The sequence below is a fragment of the Vitis vinifera genome, chromosome 8 (assembly GCF_030704535.1).
Source record: "Vitis vinifera cultivar Pinot Noir 40024 chromosome 8, ASM3070453v1".
In the NCBI taxonomy this organism is placed as follows: Eukaryota; Viridiplantae; Streptophyta; class Magnoliopsida; order Vitales; family Vitaceae; genus Vitis; species Vitis vinifera.
This window is the reverse complement of record NC_081812.1, coordinates 21,080,211-21,097,425: the sequence shown is the minus strand read 5'-3', so window position 1 is coordinate 21,097,425 and position 17,215 is coordinate 21,080,211. Positions and strand designations below refer to the sequence as shown.

At 34.7% G+C, this 17,215-nt stretch overlaps 4 protein-coding genes across 4 annotated transcripts; all 4 read left to right on the top strand.

The window, feature by feature from the left end:
• The first annotated feature begins 2,238 nt into the window (after positions 1–2,238).
• LOC132254190 (glucan endo-1,3-beta-glucosidase, basic isoform-like) lies at positions 2,239–4,587 on the top strand. Its single transcript, XM_059739261.1, has 2 exons — positions 2,239–3,145; positions 3,418–4,587. The coding sequence occupies exons 1-2, from the start codon at positions 2,935–2,937 to the stop codon at positions 4,356–4,358; spliced, it is 1,152 nt and encodes a 383-aa protein (XP_059595244.1). The 5' UTR covers positions 2,239–2,934; the 3' UTR covers positions 4,359–4,587.
• Positions 4,588–7,657: 3,070 nt separating this feature from the next.
• G1 (beta 1-3 glucanase) lies at positions 7,658–8,825 on the top strand. Its single transcript, NM_001281224.1, is given in 2 exon segments — positions 7,658–7,751; positions 7,882–8,825. Coding segments are annotated over 2 exon segments (1,038 nt in total).
• A 1,395-nt stretch (positions 8,826–10,220) lies between these two features.
• Positions 10,221–12,090, top strand: LOC100233076 (glucan endo-1,3-beta-glucosidase). The gene is made up of 2 exons (XM_002277410.4): positions 10,221–10,720; positions 10,970–12,090. Exons 1-2 carry the CDS (start codon positions 10,627–10,629, stop codon positions 11,896–11,898), a joined length of 1,023 nt encoding a protein of 340 aa, XP_002277446.1. The 5' UTR covers positions 10,221–10,626; the 3' UTR covers positions 11,899–12,090.
• Positions 12,091–14,125: 2,035 nt separating this feature from the next.
• On the top strand, positions 14,126–16,114 carry LOC100260564 (glucan endo-1,3-beta-glucosidase, basic isoform). Its single transcript, XM_010655612.3, has 2 exons — positions 14,126–14,802; positions 15,102–16,114. The coding sequence occupies exons 1-2, from the start codon at positions 14,712–14,714 to the stop codon at positions 16,022–16,024; spliced, it is 1,014 nt and encodes a 337-aa protein (XP_010653914.1). The 5' UTR covers positions 14,126–14,711; the 3' UTR covers positions 16,025–16,114.
• The last annotated feature ends 1,101 nt before the right edge of the window (positions 16,115–17,215 follow it).

The window sequence follows — 17,215 nt, the reverse complement described above, 5'->3', positions numbered from 1 at the left end:
ATTTTGTCTTTGATGGTGGATTTGTCTCGCACTCAACAATTTGTCATCCCTTGGCAATCTCTGTTGTATCCTTTGTGCAACAAGAGAAAAAAATGTGTGAATAATTTTTTGCCGAGGTGTTGTGGTTCTTACAATAATGAGTTATATTATGAGGTTGGGTTCAATGAGGTTGTGGGCAGTCTTAAAATGCGACTGCATTTTTATTTGAATTAATTATAATATTGCCAAGGAAACACATATCGAAACTAATTCATTTCTCGTGGGCTAGCGGTTTCCTATAAAATCACCCTTCAGAATTTTCGAACTGACCCGGCTATTAAAAGCTTTGTTGCTTTCATTGGTTCGGGTGGAAAAATAACCTCATAGGTTAAGAGTATATTTGACAATGATTCTAAAAAGTGTTTTTAATATTTTTAATACTGAAAAAAAAAATGCTAGAAGCGTTTTTTAAAATTACTATAAAATGGATTCTAAGAGTACATTTGAGAATGATTCTAGAAAGTTTTTTTTAGTATTTCTAATACTTGAATGTTAAAAAATTTCAAGTATTAGAAATATTAAAAACGCTTCCTTAAATTACTATCAAATGAACTCTAAGAGTTAGTTTGATAGTGATTCTGAGAAATGTTTTTAGTCTTTTTAATATTTAAAATATTTTATTTTTCAAATATTAGAAATGCTTAAAGAGTGTGTTTGGAAGTGATTTTAGAAAGTATTTTTAGCATTTCTAATATTTGAATGATAAAAATTTTAAAATATTAGAAATATTAAAATATGCTATAAGAGTGCTTTTGATAGTGATTTTAGAAAATGTTTTTAGCTTTTCTAACATTTGAATGATTCAAAATTTTAAATGTTAAAAAGGTTTGAAACACTTCTTAAAATCACTAACAAACTAAATTTCTTCTTCAAAATCACTCCCATATAAAAAGATGGATTAATTTATATGCATTTCTATGTATAAGTGAATAAAGAGATAATTTTTGCAATTATTTTAGTAGGCAATTTAAGTATGTTCAAATCTAATTGTATTTCAAATTATGCAAATTTATATTGTTTTAAGATAAATGAAAAAGAAAATAATTTCTTAAAGTAAATAAATTGATTTGGTAATTTGATAAATGCCTTGGGCATAAAATAAAAAAAAAGTGAGAAAAGAGTATAATTTATGAATTTTCACTTTTTACATACAAAATTTATTTTAATAGGAAAAATCGTTATATTTTATAATTTATTATTTTATTAACAAGAAGATAATCTTATTTATAATAGATTAATTTTGACGTGTAAATACAATAATTTTGTTATATATATATCAAAATTGATTTATTTGCATCCACTTATTATTTTAAGTATTTACTTAATTTATTTATTTTCTCTTTTATTTATTTATTAAAACATTTTAAGTATGAAATGATTTGTATATAAAAATATAAGAGTAGATCTACCACAACCACTAACCCTAGTAGTCATCTCGATCGATTCACTCCTTTGCTAGCCATCTTGTGTTAACTCATTTGTTGTTATCCAAGCCATTTATTTTTGCATTGATTTCCCATCAAGTCAAAATGTGATAATCTAAAAAAATTAATTTTGTTATTTATTTGACATTGTATTTATTAATCAATTAATTAATTATCAAAATTATTTTCGATTATTTAATATAGACCAAACTTAAGTTTAAAGATCTGTCCATGTTACATTGTTCTTTGTTTTCCTATCAATAGGATTATTTATCATTTTAGTTTCTTATTTTGTATTTTCCTATAAATAAGTATATAAATTAATTAAAGTAAATATACAAGTGAATATATTTTTATTTATAAAAGCAAAAAAAAAGTAATTTTTTTTTTAAATTTGTTGCAACATTGTCTTTTATAATTAATTAATCTTTCTATTTGACTTTGAAAAACACTTAGGATGATATTAAAATAAATTATTGTCATAAAATCAGCCTCGTCTTTTAAATGAGGTTTTTAGAACTTGTTTGAAAACTATTTTTTAGAATATTTTTATATTCTCTAGAACAAAAAACGTAAAAAACAGTTTGATAACTAAAAATTGTTTTATGTTTTCTATTTTCTATTCTTAAGAATAAAAAAATATAGTATTTTTAATAAACATCTTTTAGTTGTTTTCATTTGTTGTGTTGTTTTAAGAAATAATTATACGATCATGTAGAATAATTAAAAATAAAACATTATATATAAATTTTATTTTTAAAATATATTTAAAAATATTAAAAACAAATTAAAAATATTTTAAGTTTTCAAATAGAATTTTATTCTACAAAAATCAAATATCAATTTAAAAAAATTATTCTCAAATTAAACTATTTTTTAGAGTTGTTTTAAAAAAATAGTTACCAAAGAGTAATTTGATGTTTTTACGTATTTTTTATGATTTCATTTAGTTTTGACTTTTGAAAATAGTTTTTTTTATAAAAAAGAAGCATCCTATTCTTGAAGTTTTAAATTTATTTTTAATAAGAATTTTCTAAAAAAACGTAGAAAGAAAAAATAGAAAAAAAAAACTGTTTTCACATATATATCGCTGCAACCAAACATGGCATAATTAAACTATTGAACATCGCATTTTGCAATTGATTCTTGGGTGGATATAATAGAATTTTGACCAATGGAAAGTGTGACTTGTGTCTTATGATCATACCAACTGTTTGGGAGACATGCGTCGTACCTAATGCCTATGAGGTAACATGCATAACTCTTGACAAAAGAAGCCACTTCTGTAATGGAGGTTGCTCTGAATATCTTGATTGCTTGTTCTTGAAGCTTTAATTTGCTTCAAAATCCAATGCTTCTGCTCAGGCATGGGATTCCAGGACTCACAAATATCATTCTGATCACGAGCAGCATGGGTTAAATCTGGGGATTATGCGGCGGCTGCTGTTTGGGAATTCTACACACATGATACATGTCGATTGCAATGAGGGTTCCTGCGTCGGAATTAAGCTGGGTCCTGGAATGGGAAGCTATAAAAGGAGAGAAGGGACGAAAAGAAATAGGTAAGAGGAGTGGTTCGGCAGCTGGGAGGGTGTATTGTGGGAGAACAGAGAAGCTTTTGGCTTCTGAAGGCTCAAGGGGAAAACTAAAAGAAGTCACTGCCGTGGAAATGAGAAATTTTGGTACAACCTGATCATTCCATCTTTTAATTTTCTGCTGCAACTGCTTCTGTGTCTTACTTACCATTTGTGGCGGACTGCTTTATCCGAAAAGTTTGACTTTTATTTGAAATATTCACTTTGCCGGGACCCATTGTATGTCGTATGCGCTTTGCTTCTATTATTTAACGTGGGCAGCATATTTTTTAGTTAGTTAATTGGACATTAAAATTGTCGCAATCTTCATTTAAAACTGTATCAATCTTTTTAGCAGAGACTGATCATTTTCAAAGCAGGTGCCCACGTTGGAGTTTGCTACGGATTACTGGGGGACAACTTACCACCACCCCACGAAGTTATACATCTCTACAAACACAACAACATCCCAAGAATGCGGATTTACTCTCCCCTCCCACATGTCCTCCAAGCCCTCAGAGGCTCTAATATCGAGGTCATGGTTGGTGTAGCAAACGAAGATCTTTGCCACATTGCTACCAACATGGCCAACGCATATTCTTGGGTCCACAACAACATTAGAAACTATGCCAATGTCAATTTTCGATACATAGCTGTTGGCAATGAAATACATCCTCCCGCATGGGAAGCAAATCATCTCCTGGGGGCCATGAAAAACATTCATCGGGCAATTTCAGAGGCTGGACTTGGCAACCAAATCAAGGTCTCAACCCCCTTCAGCACCGAGATCCTTGGAGAATCCTACCCTCCATCCAAAGGTTCCTTCAAACCCCATATGGAATCATTCATTAATCCAATCATCCGATTCCTAGTGGACACCCATGCCCCATTTTTCCTGAACATGTATACCTATTTCAGTTACATTGGCAGCCCTCATCTCATGAGTCTGGAATATGCTCTCTTCACATCTCCCGGAGTAGTGGTGCATGATGGGCAGTTTGGGTACCAAAACATGTTCGATGCAGTACTGGATGCTGCTTACTCAGCTCTGGAGAAGGCTGGTGGGGGTTCTTTGGAGATTGTTGTGGCTGAGACTGGTTGGCCATCGGCTGGTGGGTTGGCTTCGACAGTCGAGAATGCTAGGACTTACAACACAAATTTGCTTCGGCACGTGAAGGGAGGAACTCCCAAGAGGCCTGGAAAACCTATACAAACTTACCTATTTTCCATGTTTAATGAGAATAAGAAAGAACCGGCGTTTGAGAAACATTGGGGCCTCTTTTATCCAAATAAACAGCCTGTATACCATACTCGAAATTGAGTGCAGCAAAGGGCATGGTTAACTATATATTATCCTAAATAAGGGCTCATGAGTGCTGAGCTGCCGCGTGCCGCATGCAGCATGCCGCATCAAAAAGTGTCATGCAGAGCTTTATATGCTTACTGTAAAAGCGCCTTAGAAAGGCTAGCATGTTTAATAAAATAGTATAGTGCTTTTATCATATATCCTTATATGCCAATCTCTTCCCTGATTGGCTGATTCCTATCCATATTGATGTGAAGTTGTTTTAGAAATTTCCTTAATTCAGTTTTTGCATATATCTGACTTATATGGAGACATTAACACCTTCCCATTTTTATTTTTACTTTTTTGAGCCCAAGTCTACTCTATATATATACCAATTATTTGAAATATTTAAGGATTAATAGGTTAAAAAGGATGAAAGAATCTTAAATTTGTAAAACTAATCTTTTTAATTTTTGAACTTGAAGTGTAATCTAATTTTAACATAAATACCCTAAAGTTATTTTTATGAGAAAAGATAAGGACATTTTTGTCCAAAATAGGTAATTTTTAGGTTAAAAAATGGTGAAATATTAATTTTACAAAGTGAGAATGATTTCATTATTGATTATCCCAAGATTTAACATGATAACTAAGATATGAACCTACATGAATTTTTTAACTTGTCTACTACGTAGCTTTAAGAGTTACGCTTAAGTGCTATTTTGATTTTTAATATCAAGTTTTTTGTGGTGGTAGGTAGGTCGTACAGACGACAACAACTTAAATGATTTAGACCATTGATAATTATTTTTAAAAATAAGTTTTAAAAATTATTATTTAATATTTTATAAAACAAAAATTCATTTACAATCATAGAATATTTTTAACCTATTATTAATATTTTTAAATATAATTTGGAAATATTTTTATATTTAATTAATATTTTTTTAATCATTTTACGTAATTATATAATTATTTTTAAAAAATAAGTAAAAACAATTAAAAATAACTAAAAAATACACTTCAAAATATTATATTTTATATTTTTAAGAATAAAAAATAAATAATAAATTTCTAGTTGTAAAACATGTTTTTATTGTTTTTTTTTATAAAGAAATAAAAAATATTCTTAAAAAAAGTTGTGAAACATAAACTTAAAAAACAAAACTTTGGCGCATTTCTAAATCTTTTTTATGTTTCATTCTAATTTAAATTATTCCACTCCATAATCGAAAAGAACCAATTTTATTATTACTCATCTCAATATCAATATTTAAGAACTTTCTAATAAAATCATCCTTATCCGGAAATCAAATTGGATTTTGGAGTTTTATTTGTCAGTTGTCACACCATGATTTGCGCTCGTCACCAAGTGCAGCCAGTTGGGTCAAGTCCCACTCCAAGCCTATCAAGATAGACTAAGTCATTGAACCAATTGTAATTTGATAAATTTATGATACCCACTTCTTAAAGCTTCAAATTTCCACATACCATCACTCAAATCCAACGGCCTGGAAAATGTTTTCCATCAACGCACATTGTTTGCTAAGAGTGGACAAGGGGAATTTCCACATGGATAGTGACTTCTTCTGCTGCCCATGTGCAAATTATGTGGCTAATCTTGTTTGAAATAGGGGCAATGATATGGTTTGGCAATTGGCATTTTATGTGGCTAATGTTTTGGTCTTGGTCATCACCCTCTCCACACTTGCATTTAGGAACCTCGTTGCTCAAGTCTTTGCTGCCTTACTTTTCTTGATTAATAATATTGAAGATTTACTAAATAAGTATTATTTTTATATTACTCCTTTTTTTTTTCTTTTCTTTTTGAAAAGGGATAAGAAAACGGAAGGGAAGTGGGACTCATTATTTATATATATAATTAGACAAAAATAAAAATGAAAAAAAAATCCCTTCGCTACCCTAATTCATACCATGATTATATATTAGGATTATTTAATTAAAATGATTATTAAAAACTCAAATTTTAAAATTTAATCCTTTATTTTTTTTGGTTTCATATTGATAAAAATCTTCTTATATTTTCTTCTAAAAATATTTTTTTTAAATATAATATAAATACTTGAAATAGTCAATGATATTTATATTAAAAATGAGTTAATCTTCAAATAAAAATATGAAAAAAAAAATAAATTTATAAACATGAGAAGTATTTCATCATTTTAATAAATTATTTCTATGTATTATTATTATTAGGTAATTTTATATTTATAATGCTTTAAAAAATAATATATTATATATTATTTTATATTCAAAATTTAAAAATTGAATATACAATTGTGACATTAAAAATATTAATAGGAGTAAATTTTTTAATTCCTTTATTTTTCATGCCGTGCGTGCCGTTTAGTCTAAGTTGGAGTAGACGGAGAGTGGGACTCGGATGGGGAAAAATCATCAAAAGGGAGGTGTTTACATTAGAACCAGAAAGATCTCGGATTAAGTTATTTGACTATTCATCCCATTACCTCACATCCGCGTACGAAACAAGATGTAAGGGTCTGATATTTTCGTGCGGCCCAAAAGGAGCCTAGTGTTTTATATTTACCTTTATTTGAAGTGGGTCAGAAACTCAGATTAATCCCAATTTAATGTGACCTGGAAGTTGCATTTAAGTATCTTAAGTTGCTGTACATTTGAGCACAGTGCATTTGATGGTGAATTTAATGTGACCTGAAAGTTGCAATCTTTTAAGTTATCGTGATTTTAAAAAATGTTTTTAATATTTTTAATAATTTTTAAAAAAAAATTAAAATTATTTTTTAAAATTATTGTGAAACATATTTTAAGAGTGTATTTAATAGTAATTTTAAAAAGTATTTTTTATTATTTTTAACACTTAAAAAATAAAAAATTTTAAATATTAAAAAAATTAAAAACACTTTTTAAAATCATTATATAAAACATATTCTTAAAGTTCATAGTGGAAGCTCTAAAGTAATTGGGATTCAATGAACCTAGCTAAAAATTGCATTTCCCCTTCCTAAAAGAAGTGAAATCCAGAGGATAGAGAATTATTAACTTCAATATGAGGATGTAATGTAGGACTTTTCAAAGGGGAGAAAAGTCTCAGAAAACAGACAGAATGGCACTTAGTAGTGCACGTACAAGCTGGTTGGGGAGGTGGATTTATTTATTTATGTAATCTTCTCTCAAATTTCCATGGAGTGCTTGACTTGCGAGGTGGAGACTAGCATTATCATCACTTAAAATTCTGGGTGCATGCGTCCATCCACTGTCTATAAAAGGGAGCTAAATCTCGGTGTTAATGCATACAACCTAGCTTCTTATTTTTCTCTTTCTTCTCCATCATGGCTATGTTTGATTCCACTGTTAAAAGTTCTTCAAGAATGGCCACACTGCTGCTTGTTTTTGGGCTGCTAATGGCTAGCCTACACTTAACAGGTCTTTCTCTCGTCCCTTTCGTCTTGTACGATTAATCATTTTCCCAAAAGTTGGGAGAACTTTGATTAAGTTTTGTATATATGCTTTATTACTGATTCATGACTTTGTACAATTTTATCAAATATTGCAGTTGCCCAAACGGGAGTGTGTTATGGAATGGAGGGTGACAACTTGCCACCGCCAGGGCAAGTTGTAGGTCTCTATAACCAGTACAGCATCCGAAGAATGAGACTCTACGACCCTAACCAAGCTGCTCTCCAAGCCCTTAGAGGCTCCAACATTGAGCTCATGATAGGTGTCCCAAATGATGCTCTTCAAAACATTGCTTCCATCCAAGGCAATGCCAATTCATGGGTTCAAAACAATATTAAAAACTACGGTAATGTCAGATTCCGATACGTTGCGGTTGGAAATGAAGTAAGCCCTACGGGCCCCACTGCCCAATTTGTTCTCCCTGCCATGAGAAACATTTTCAATGCAATTTCCGCAGCTGGCCTGGGGAACCAAATTAAAGTTTCCACTGCCATTGACACTGGGGTTCTGGGAACATCCTACCCTCCATCAAAAGGCGCCTTCAAGCCTGAAGTCACGTCCTTTCTCAACCCCATCATCAGCTTCCTGGTCAAAAACCGTGCCCCACTGCTTGTTAACCTGTACCCTTACTTCAGTTACATTGGTAACACCCGGGACATTCGCCTAGATTATGCTCTTTTCAAGGCTCCTGGAGTTGTGGTGCAAGATGGACAGCTTGGTTACAGAAATCTTTTTGATGCCATATTGGATGCTGTTTACTCGGCACTTGAGAGGGCTGGTGGCGGTTCTTTGCAGGTTGTTATTTCAGAGAGTGGTTGGCCATCAGCCGGTGGGACGGCAACCACAGTTGATAATGCAAAGACTTACAACTCCAATTTGATTCAGCATGTCAAGGGTGGGACTCCAAAGAAGCCTGGAGGGCCTATCGAGACTTACGTGTTTGCCATGTTTAATGAGAACAGGAAATCCCCAGAATATGAGAAACACTGGGGGCTCTTTTTACCAAACAAACAGGCTAAATACCCAATCAATTTCAACTAAGAGCCTACAAAATTACTAAGGAATAAAGGCTCTTTTTTTTTTTTCTTGTGTACTAGTTCTACAATAAATAAGGGTTTGTAGCCTCGTGGCAAAATGGGAGGCAAAAATGTTATTTACTTTCTCTAAGACAAAAATCCCATTTGGAGGCGGACATATCTAATAAAAGAAGTTATTATCTACTTCTACTTGAGTAAAATCTTTGTGTAACACTAGAAAATCCAGTAGAAGTCCCGAGTCTTCGCAGCACAAAGAAAGCTGCATTGTGGAAGAAAATAAAATAAAATCCCATAATTATCTTAAATGAAAGATAATGACTTGTACATTTGATGGTATGTATACGTCCATCTCACTGTACAACCCCCAAATATATTCCATGACCTATGTTAATCCTTAAATTGTCTCATTTGCATGTGGGCTATGGGCCTATGGCGCTAATGTTGAAAAGTCTATAGATTTCAAGTTGTCGCTTACCCATCAGACAAGATTATGATAAGATAGTACACCTATGGCCCATGATGGAAAGTGGAGGCCCACCAGCTAGGCCATTGCTTGGGTGAAATTTTGGGGCTTGGTATCGAACCAAGTTGGGGGATAAATCAATAGCTATGCTGGCCAGCTGAGATGGTCCAACTTGGGGGTTGGTTTCGTCCAGCACTTCTATACCAGCTCACTCTAGAGAAAAATGGACTAATAAGAGAGAAAAACAAACCTAAAACAAATAAATAGTCACCAATTTGGGTGGTTTTTTATTTTTTATTTTTCCTTTGAGGAATTGTGCTTGTCGTTCCGTGAATTGGGGTTGTTGCCAAGTCAAAGTCATGAGGGTCTAACGTGAGCTCACCGGAGCCTAACAGGATAAGATCAGTTACCGGAAGACTTGACTAAAAGAGGATGGCTTAGGAGATGTTTGTCATCATCTATGATACCACCAACTTCAAAATTCAACGATCTTCCCAGTACCATTGATAATGGGCCACGATCCGGCGTCCAGGAAGAGAGATCCGTGAAGGATAAGCAAAATGCATCCCTGAATTCACATGGGATGTTGGAGAACATATAGTAATTTCCACACATCTTCATAGAAATTGTGTATAACATTATCCATTTGTTTGAAATTAACCTGGCCCTACTACTATACCAGACATTTATGAACGTTTCTTCAAGCACCACGGACATTGCCTTTTTTATTTTTCTGTAACTTGTGTGGTTCTTTTTTTTTATGTCGGTGGCATATCGAACGGATCCAAACCAGCCAAGTTAAGATGGAGGATCAAAAACTTCTGGGTCATGAAACAAAATTGCAGCCCATGGGCAACATTATTTATTCCATATAAAGGAAAGTTCGCGTCAAATAAAATCCAGATCGATTATATATTATGAATTCAATACCAATACCCATGAATCTCTTAAGTCCATTTGAAGGTGCTTTAGAGCCTTTCTCAAAACTCTGCTTCCTGAACACTCAACTATAAGAATTGCATATAAAGCTAAAAATTTATGACACAATATGCATGTTAAAGTTCTTAATAAACGTTAGCTAGCAACAAGCAACCCTCAAAATAGGCATCGAGAAGATGGATGACTTTTCAAAGGCAGAAAAAAAAATCCCAGAAAACAGGTACAATCGAATTGAATGATGAATGCTGATTTTTCCACGGAGTGATTGACCTGCAAGCGGAGCCGTGGAAACTCGGGGCTCTAATCACTTAAATTCCCAAGCGCAAAGCCTCTATAAAAGGGGAGCTAAATCCTAGCCTTAAACATATATCTTACCTTCTCATTCTTCTCTTTCTTCAACTCCATGGCTAAGCTCTATTCAGCAGGAAAAAGCCCCCCAAGGATGGCTGCAATGCTGCTTCTTTTTGGGCTGCTAATGGCTAGTCTAGAGATAACAGGTCTCTTCCTTAGTCCCTTTCTGTACCACTGTCTTCATACTTTTTTGGACTCATCTTGGTTCAACCCATTCCCACTCATGTTACTAAAACTTATACTTCATTTATAGTATTTATTATTTATTTTAAATCTTCAAATGGTTTCCTCTCTTTGCATACCCTGGACTGATCGCCTTTGCTTTATAGTACGTATTTCCCATAGAGGAACATCAAAATCACAGCCTTCGTAATTTGTTAAATCTAATATTGCAGGTGCCCAAATAGGAGTTTGTTATGGCAGGAATGGCAACAACTTGCCAGCACCAGGAGAAGTTGTAGCTCTCTACAACCAGTACAACATCCGAAGAATGCGACTATATGACACTAGACAAGATGCTCTCCAAGCCCTTGGAGGCTCTAATATTGAGCTCATCCTAGGCGTCCCCAACGATAACCTCCAAAATATTGCTTCCAGCCAGGCCAATGCCGATTCATGGGTCCAAGACAACATAAAAAACCATCTTAATGTAAAGTTCCGGTACATCGCAGTTGGAAACGAAGTGAGTCCTTCAGGCGCCCAGGCCCAATTTGTTCTCCCTGCCATGCAAAACATTAACAATGCAATTTCGTCCGCCGGCCTAGGGAACCAAATCAAGGTCTCCACCGCCATTGACACTGGAGTTCTAGGAGTGTCCTACCCACCATCAAGTGGCTCCTTCAAGAGTGGCGTCCTGTCATTTCTCACTTCCATCATCAGCTTCTTAGTCAAGAACAATGCCCCATTACTTGTCAACTTGTACCCTTATTTCAGTGACCTTAGCAATCTGAATTATGCTCTTTTCACAGCTCCTGGAGTTGTGGTGCAAGATGGGCAGCTTGGTTACAAGAATCTTTTTGATGCCATATTGGATGCTGTTTACTCAGCGCTGGAGAGGGCTGGTGGGAGTTCTTTGAAGATTGTTGTTTCAGAGAGTGGTTGGCCTTCAGCCGGCGGGACACAAACCACAGTTGATAATGCAAGGACTTACAACTCCAATTTGATTCAGCATGTCAAAGGTGGGACTCCAAAGAGGCCTACAGGACCTATTGAGACTTATGTGTTTGCCATGTTTGACGAGGACAACAAAACCCCAGAATTGGAGAAGCATTGGGGGCTCTTCCTCCCTAACAAACAACCTAAATACACAATCAATTTCAACTAGAAGAAGCAAAATTAAGTGCAGTAGAAGACTAAGGGCGAGGCTTTCTTTCATGTATTACTATCTTGAATAAGGGTCTCCCCCCACTTCTTCAAAAAATGATCCTATAGAGGCAAAATGCTACCACATTTTTGTCTTCATATATGCCATAATAAAAGGTAAATAATCTTAATAAAGGAGAATACATTATCTTAATAATCTTTGTGTTGATTTTCTTTTTTTCGTATTTTCTTTTAATTTTTTTATGAAAATCAAACATAGCCAACAAGTATTGAAGAATTTGATTTCTAGGAAACATCCAAACAAATGTAGAATATCCAAGCATGTACTAGGGCCCTCCATGTCTCACGAAAATTGAATACTGAAAGCTGTCCCATTAATAAACATGGAGGCTAGCCATGGCCAATAATACAAATGGAGGAAACCCCTACTTGAATTGGTTGTGTTTATTAATTTCCATGGAGTGCTTGACCTCAGGGTAGCGGAAAGACTTGGAAATTACTAAAATCTTGAACATAGCCTAAAAGTATTGAAGACGAAACATCCAAACAAATGTAGAATATCCAAGCATGTACTAGGGCACTCCATGTCTCACGAAAATTGAATACTGAAAGCTGACCCATTAATAAACATGGCGACCGACCATGACTAATAATATAAATAGAGGAAACCTCTACTTGAATTGGTTGTGTTTATTAATTTCCATGGAGTGCTTGACCTCAGGGTAGTGGAAAGACTTGAAATTACTAAAATCTCGAACATAGCCTAGAAGTATTGAAGAATTTGATTTCCAGGAAACATCCAAACAAATGTAGAATATCCAAGCATGTATTAGGACCCTCCATGTCTTTAAATAATCTTAATAAAGGAGAATACATTATCTTAATAATCTTTGTGTTGATTTTCTTTTTGTCGTATTTTCTTTTAATTTTTTTATGAAAATCAAACATAGCCTACAAGTATTGAAGAATTTGATTTCCAGGAAACATCCAAACAAATGTAGATATCCAAGCATGTAATAGGGCCCTCCATGTCTCACGAAAATTGAATACTGAAGCTATCCCATTAATAAACATGGAGGCCAGCCATGGCCAATAATGTAAATGGAGGAAACCTCTACTTGAATTGGTTGTTTATTAATTTCCATGGGGTGCTTGACCTCAGGGTAGTGGAAAGACTTGGAAATTACTAAAATCTCAAACATAGCCTAAAAGTATTGAAGAATTTGATTTTCACGAAACATCCAAACAAATGTAGAATATCCAAGCATGTACTAGGGCCCTCCATGTCTCACGAAAATTGAATACTGAAACCTATCCCATTAATAAACATGGCGGCCAACCATGACCAATAATATAAATGGAGGAAACCTCTACTTGAATTGGTTGTGTTTATTAATTTCCATAGAGTGTTTGACCTCAGGGTAGTGGAAAGACTTGAAAATTACTAAAATCTCGAACATAGCCTAGAAGTATTGAAGAATTTGATTTCCAGGAAACATCCAAACAAATGTAGAATATCCAAGCATGTATTAGGGCCCTCCATGTCTCACGAAAATTGAATACTGAAACCTGTCCCATTAATAAACATGGCGGCCAGCCATGACCAATAATATAAATGGAGGAAACCTCTACTTGAATTAGTTGTGTTTATTAATTTCCATGGAGTGTTTGACCTCAGGGTAGTGGAAAGACTTGGAAATTACTAAAATCTCAAGGAAGGTCTCAGTTCTCGGTTTAAAATAGGGGGTGCTCGACTTGACAGCGTGAACAAGTAATTTGTGAGTAATTTACTGCAATGAAAAAAATATGAGTGTCTGGAAGTCCCCTTCTCGGTGCATAAAAGAGAAGCTAAGATTGCGGTATCTACATTAATCCATATTTTAACAAAATTCTTGATTGTTCTTTGTTCATGTCTCTATTCTTCCCACTTCATGATTGTCACAAGCCTGCTACTAGGCCTGCCCACCTTGGACATGACAGGTTCCCTCTGTTTTCCTTCGTTGGTGATGGTTCCTTTGCAGCATATTCTATCTTGGTATCTTACCATTCCAGGAAGACACAAACTCATCATTTTTTATTCTCACATATCCATTTTAACTGACTTATGAAATTTCAATTTTCCATATATATTTATCAAAGATACATATCATCCAAACGTCTTGACACGTTCCAGTGACCGGGAAAATGATCCCAGCAGGGTAGGGCTTTCCATGAATTCACATGGGCTGTTTAGAAAGGTGGGATTGGAATTTCCATACAGATGGTCACTTGTACGCTACCAAGTCAAAAGTCTATAGTGTTTCAGGCTGAATAGTCAACACCAACCTTACCACTTTGGAACATGACATGGTTTGGCACTTTGGGTCAAGTTCGTCGCCTGCCCTCTTTTTTAAGTTTTCCGCACATCTATGGATGTTCTTCAAGTGCAAAATCTCTGTTTTCTTTTTTCTCTATATTTTTTTCTTTATCTTTTTTTATATGCCAGTGTTTTGATGTTTTGAATTTCATGGGAGTGTTTTGAACTAAGTTCAGACACTACCAGCTGAGAGAGGCAACTATAAGAACAGTGATTGTTTCAGAAACTTGCCTCCAAAAGAGGTGTAGAAAGATCCAAGACTTCTCAAAAGGGGGAGAAATTAATCTCAAGCAACAGACAGAATCGCATTCAATGATGAGGGCTCAAGCCGGTTGTGGGGATGGATCTATCATTACTTAAATTCCAGCTGCAAGACTTGATCCACTCTATAAAAGGGAACTAAATTTTAGTGCTAGAGACATATATAACTTACCCTTTTATTCTTCCCTTTCTTTTCCATGGCTGTCAATTCCTATGTTAAAACCTCTCCAAGAACGACCATAGTTCTGCTACTCCTTGGGCTGCTGATGACCAACCTACACCTAACAGGTTTGTCTCTCTTCCCTTGCATCTTGCCAGTGGGGTTTTAAGACTTCAATCCAATATGCCTTGGTCTAATAAAGATTGGTATCTCATTACTTTTGAGAAATCTGTTTTCTCCCATGTGAGATTCTATATATGCTCTGTACTGGCCTTGATTAATTAGGGTCGTCCCTTATCAACTTACTACTAGCTTACTTTTTTATATTTAATCCCGGCCCATACACGAGTGGTTCACTAACTATTTGCCCTTTTTCCTACAAGATTGGTTGGTCTTTAATTCCATGGTTTTTGTTCAATCTCAGCAGAAGCCCAAATAGGAGTGTGTTATGGAACGCTTGGCGACAACCTGCCACCACCGGAAGAGGTTGTAGAGCTCTACACCCAGAACAACTTCCAAAGAATGAGACTTTACGATCCAAACATAGCTGCTCTGCAGGCCCTTGAAGGCTCCAACATTGAGCTCATGCTGGGCGTCCCAAACAACGCCCTTCAAGATATTGCCAACCAAGGCAATGCAAATTCATGGGTCGAAAAATATGTGACGAACTATACTAAGGTCAAATTTCGATACATTGCAGTTGGCAATGAAGTGAGTCTTTCAGACTACGTTGCCCAGTTTCTTCTCCCTGCGATGAAATCTATCACCAATGCAATCTCCGCAGCTGGCCTAGACAATCAAATCAAGGTTTCCACTGCCACTCAGCTTGGAGTTTTAGGGAATTCCTACCCTCCATCACAAGGCTCCTTCCAGACTCAAGCCCGTACATTTCTTGATCCCATCATCAGTCTCTTAGTGGAAAACCGTGCCCCACTACTAGTTAGCCTCTACCCTTACTTCAGTTACAGTGCTAACACCCAAGACGTCAGCCTAGACTATGCTCTTTTTACGGCTAATGAGGTTACGGTGCAAGATGGGCAGCTTGGGTACCGAAATCTCTTTGATTCCATGGTGGATGCATTTTACTCAGCGCTTGAGGAGGCTGGTGGGAGTTCGCTGGAAATTGTTATATCGGAAAGTGGCTGGCCTTCAGCTGGTGGCACAGGAGCGACTCTGGATAATGCAAGGATTTATAATACCAATTTGATTCAGCATGTGAAGGGAGGGACTCCCAAGAGGCCTGGAAAGGCCATAGAAACTTATGTGTTTGCCATGTTTGACGAGAACAGCCAAACCCCAGAATTGGAGAGACATTGGGGGCTATTTCTCCCAAACAAACAGCCAAAGTAGCCATTAGTTTGTAGGGTCCCCAGTACCAATCAAATTATTTATTCAATTGAGTAACATAATATCAGAATTGGTATCTCATTTTTTTCAGCTTATCATTATGTTAGATTTAGTCCAAAAAATTTCTAGGACCATTTTCCCGAGAAACTTCCATTTTCAAACCGTAGCTGGTGTTGATTATTTCAATTTTTTAAGCTTCTTTTCTGTAAATTCGTGGAAATGGGACCAAAAATTCTCATTTCTTTTCAATTCATCTTTTATATATTTGAATTTCTCTCTTTCATTTCCATACTAAAAATTATGAAATAAACTTATATATATATATTCTCTTTATGCCCCTCAATTTTCTCAGTAATTAAGCAAATACTATTTAATGTCTTCCATACCAAAAAATAACAAGAAATATAAATATCGCTAAAATGAGAAGTTTTGTCTGTTACTCATTCTATTACATGTGACATTGTTTTTTCATTTAGAGAAGCAAAGATGAGAAGGAATTAAAGTTGTGGAGTGAACATGAAATTGGTATAGAGTTAATGACTAATCCAAGCCTAATCCAAATTAGGGAATGATTAACCCGAATTCAAACTTAAAATACTCAAGTCCAACTCAACCTCATTTTTCTAAGTTGAGGTTAATTTCAAGTTGTTTAAGTTAGAGTCATATGGATCAAAATTAGACTCTTGTATAATTCAAAATAGGATAAAATTTCAATTTAATAACAAAAAGAATAAACGTAAATTCATATAATTTTTAAAAATAATGAAAAACATATGATATAATATAATTTAATATTTTTTTCTTAATATATAAAAAGAAGATAAATATTATTATATAAAATAAGATGCGTTATAAATATTATAAAAACATTAAATCGAATTCAGATTAGGATTAGGTTATTTGAACCTTAACCCGAGCCCAATCCAAATTGAACTTGGGTTGAAAAAAACCTAACCCTAATCCAACTTGAGTATTAAAAATGATTGTCTAAGCAGGGTGGGTTTGGGTTGGATCAAGTTTGCCCGTCCAAGTTACACTAATACACAATATTGTATTCCTATTAGTAGCTGAAAGCAGTAATTCCATCTCTCCATTATTGGAAGCTGTTGGGTTCCCGCTACTGAAGAGTTGAGGCCACTGTCATTCTAGTTGATGACTTCATAAACACCATTACTCCATGCGAGACTTCCATTA

What these genes read in the sequence shown, in the direction of transcription:
- LOC132254190 (XM_059739261.1), top strand. Translation starts at nt 2,935, where the DNA reads ATGTCGATTGCAATGAGGGTTCCTGCGTCGGAATTAAGCTGGGTCCTG. An exon ending in CGTGGAAATGAGAAATTTTG is followed by an intron (nt 3,146 to 3,417) that starts GTACAACCTGAT and finishes TTTTCAAAGCAG; the next exon opens with GTGCCCACGTTGGAGTTTGC.
- LOC100233076 (XM_002277410.4), top strand. Translation starts at nt 10,627, where the DNA reads ATGGCTAAGCTCTATTCAGCAGGAAAAAGCCCCCCAAGGATGGCTGCA. An exon ending in GGCTAGTCTAGAGATAACAG is followed by an intron (nt 10,721 to 10,969) that starts GTCTCTTCCTTA and finishes CTAATATTGCAG; the next exon opens with GTGCCCAAATAGGAGTTTGT.
- LOC100260564 (XM_010655612.3), top strand. Translation starts at nt 14,712, where the DNA reads ATGGCTGTCAATTCCTATGTTAAAACCTCTCCAAGAACGACCATAGTT. An exon ending in GACCAACCTACACCTAACAG is followed by an intron (nt 14,803 to 15,101) that starts GTTTGTCTCTCT and finishes CAATCTCAGCAG; the next exon opens with AAGCCCAAATAGGAGTGTGT.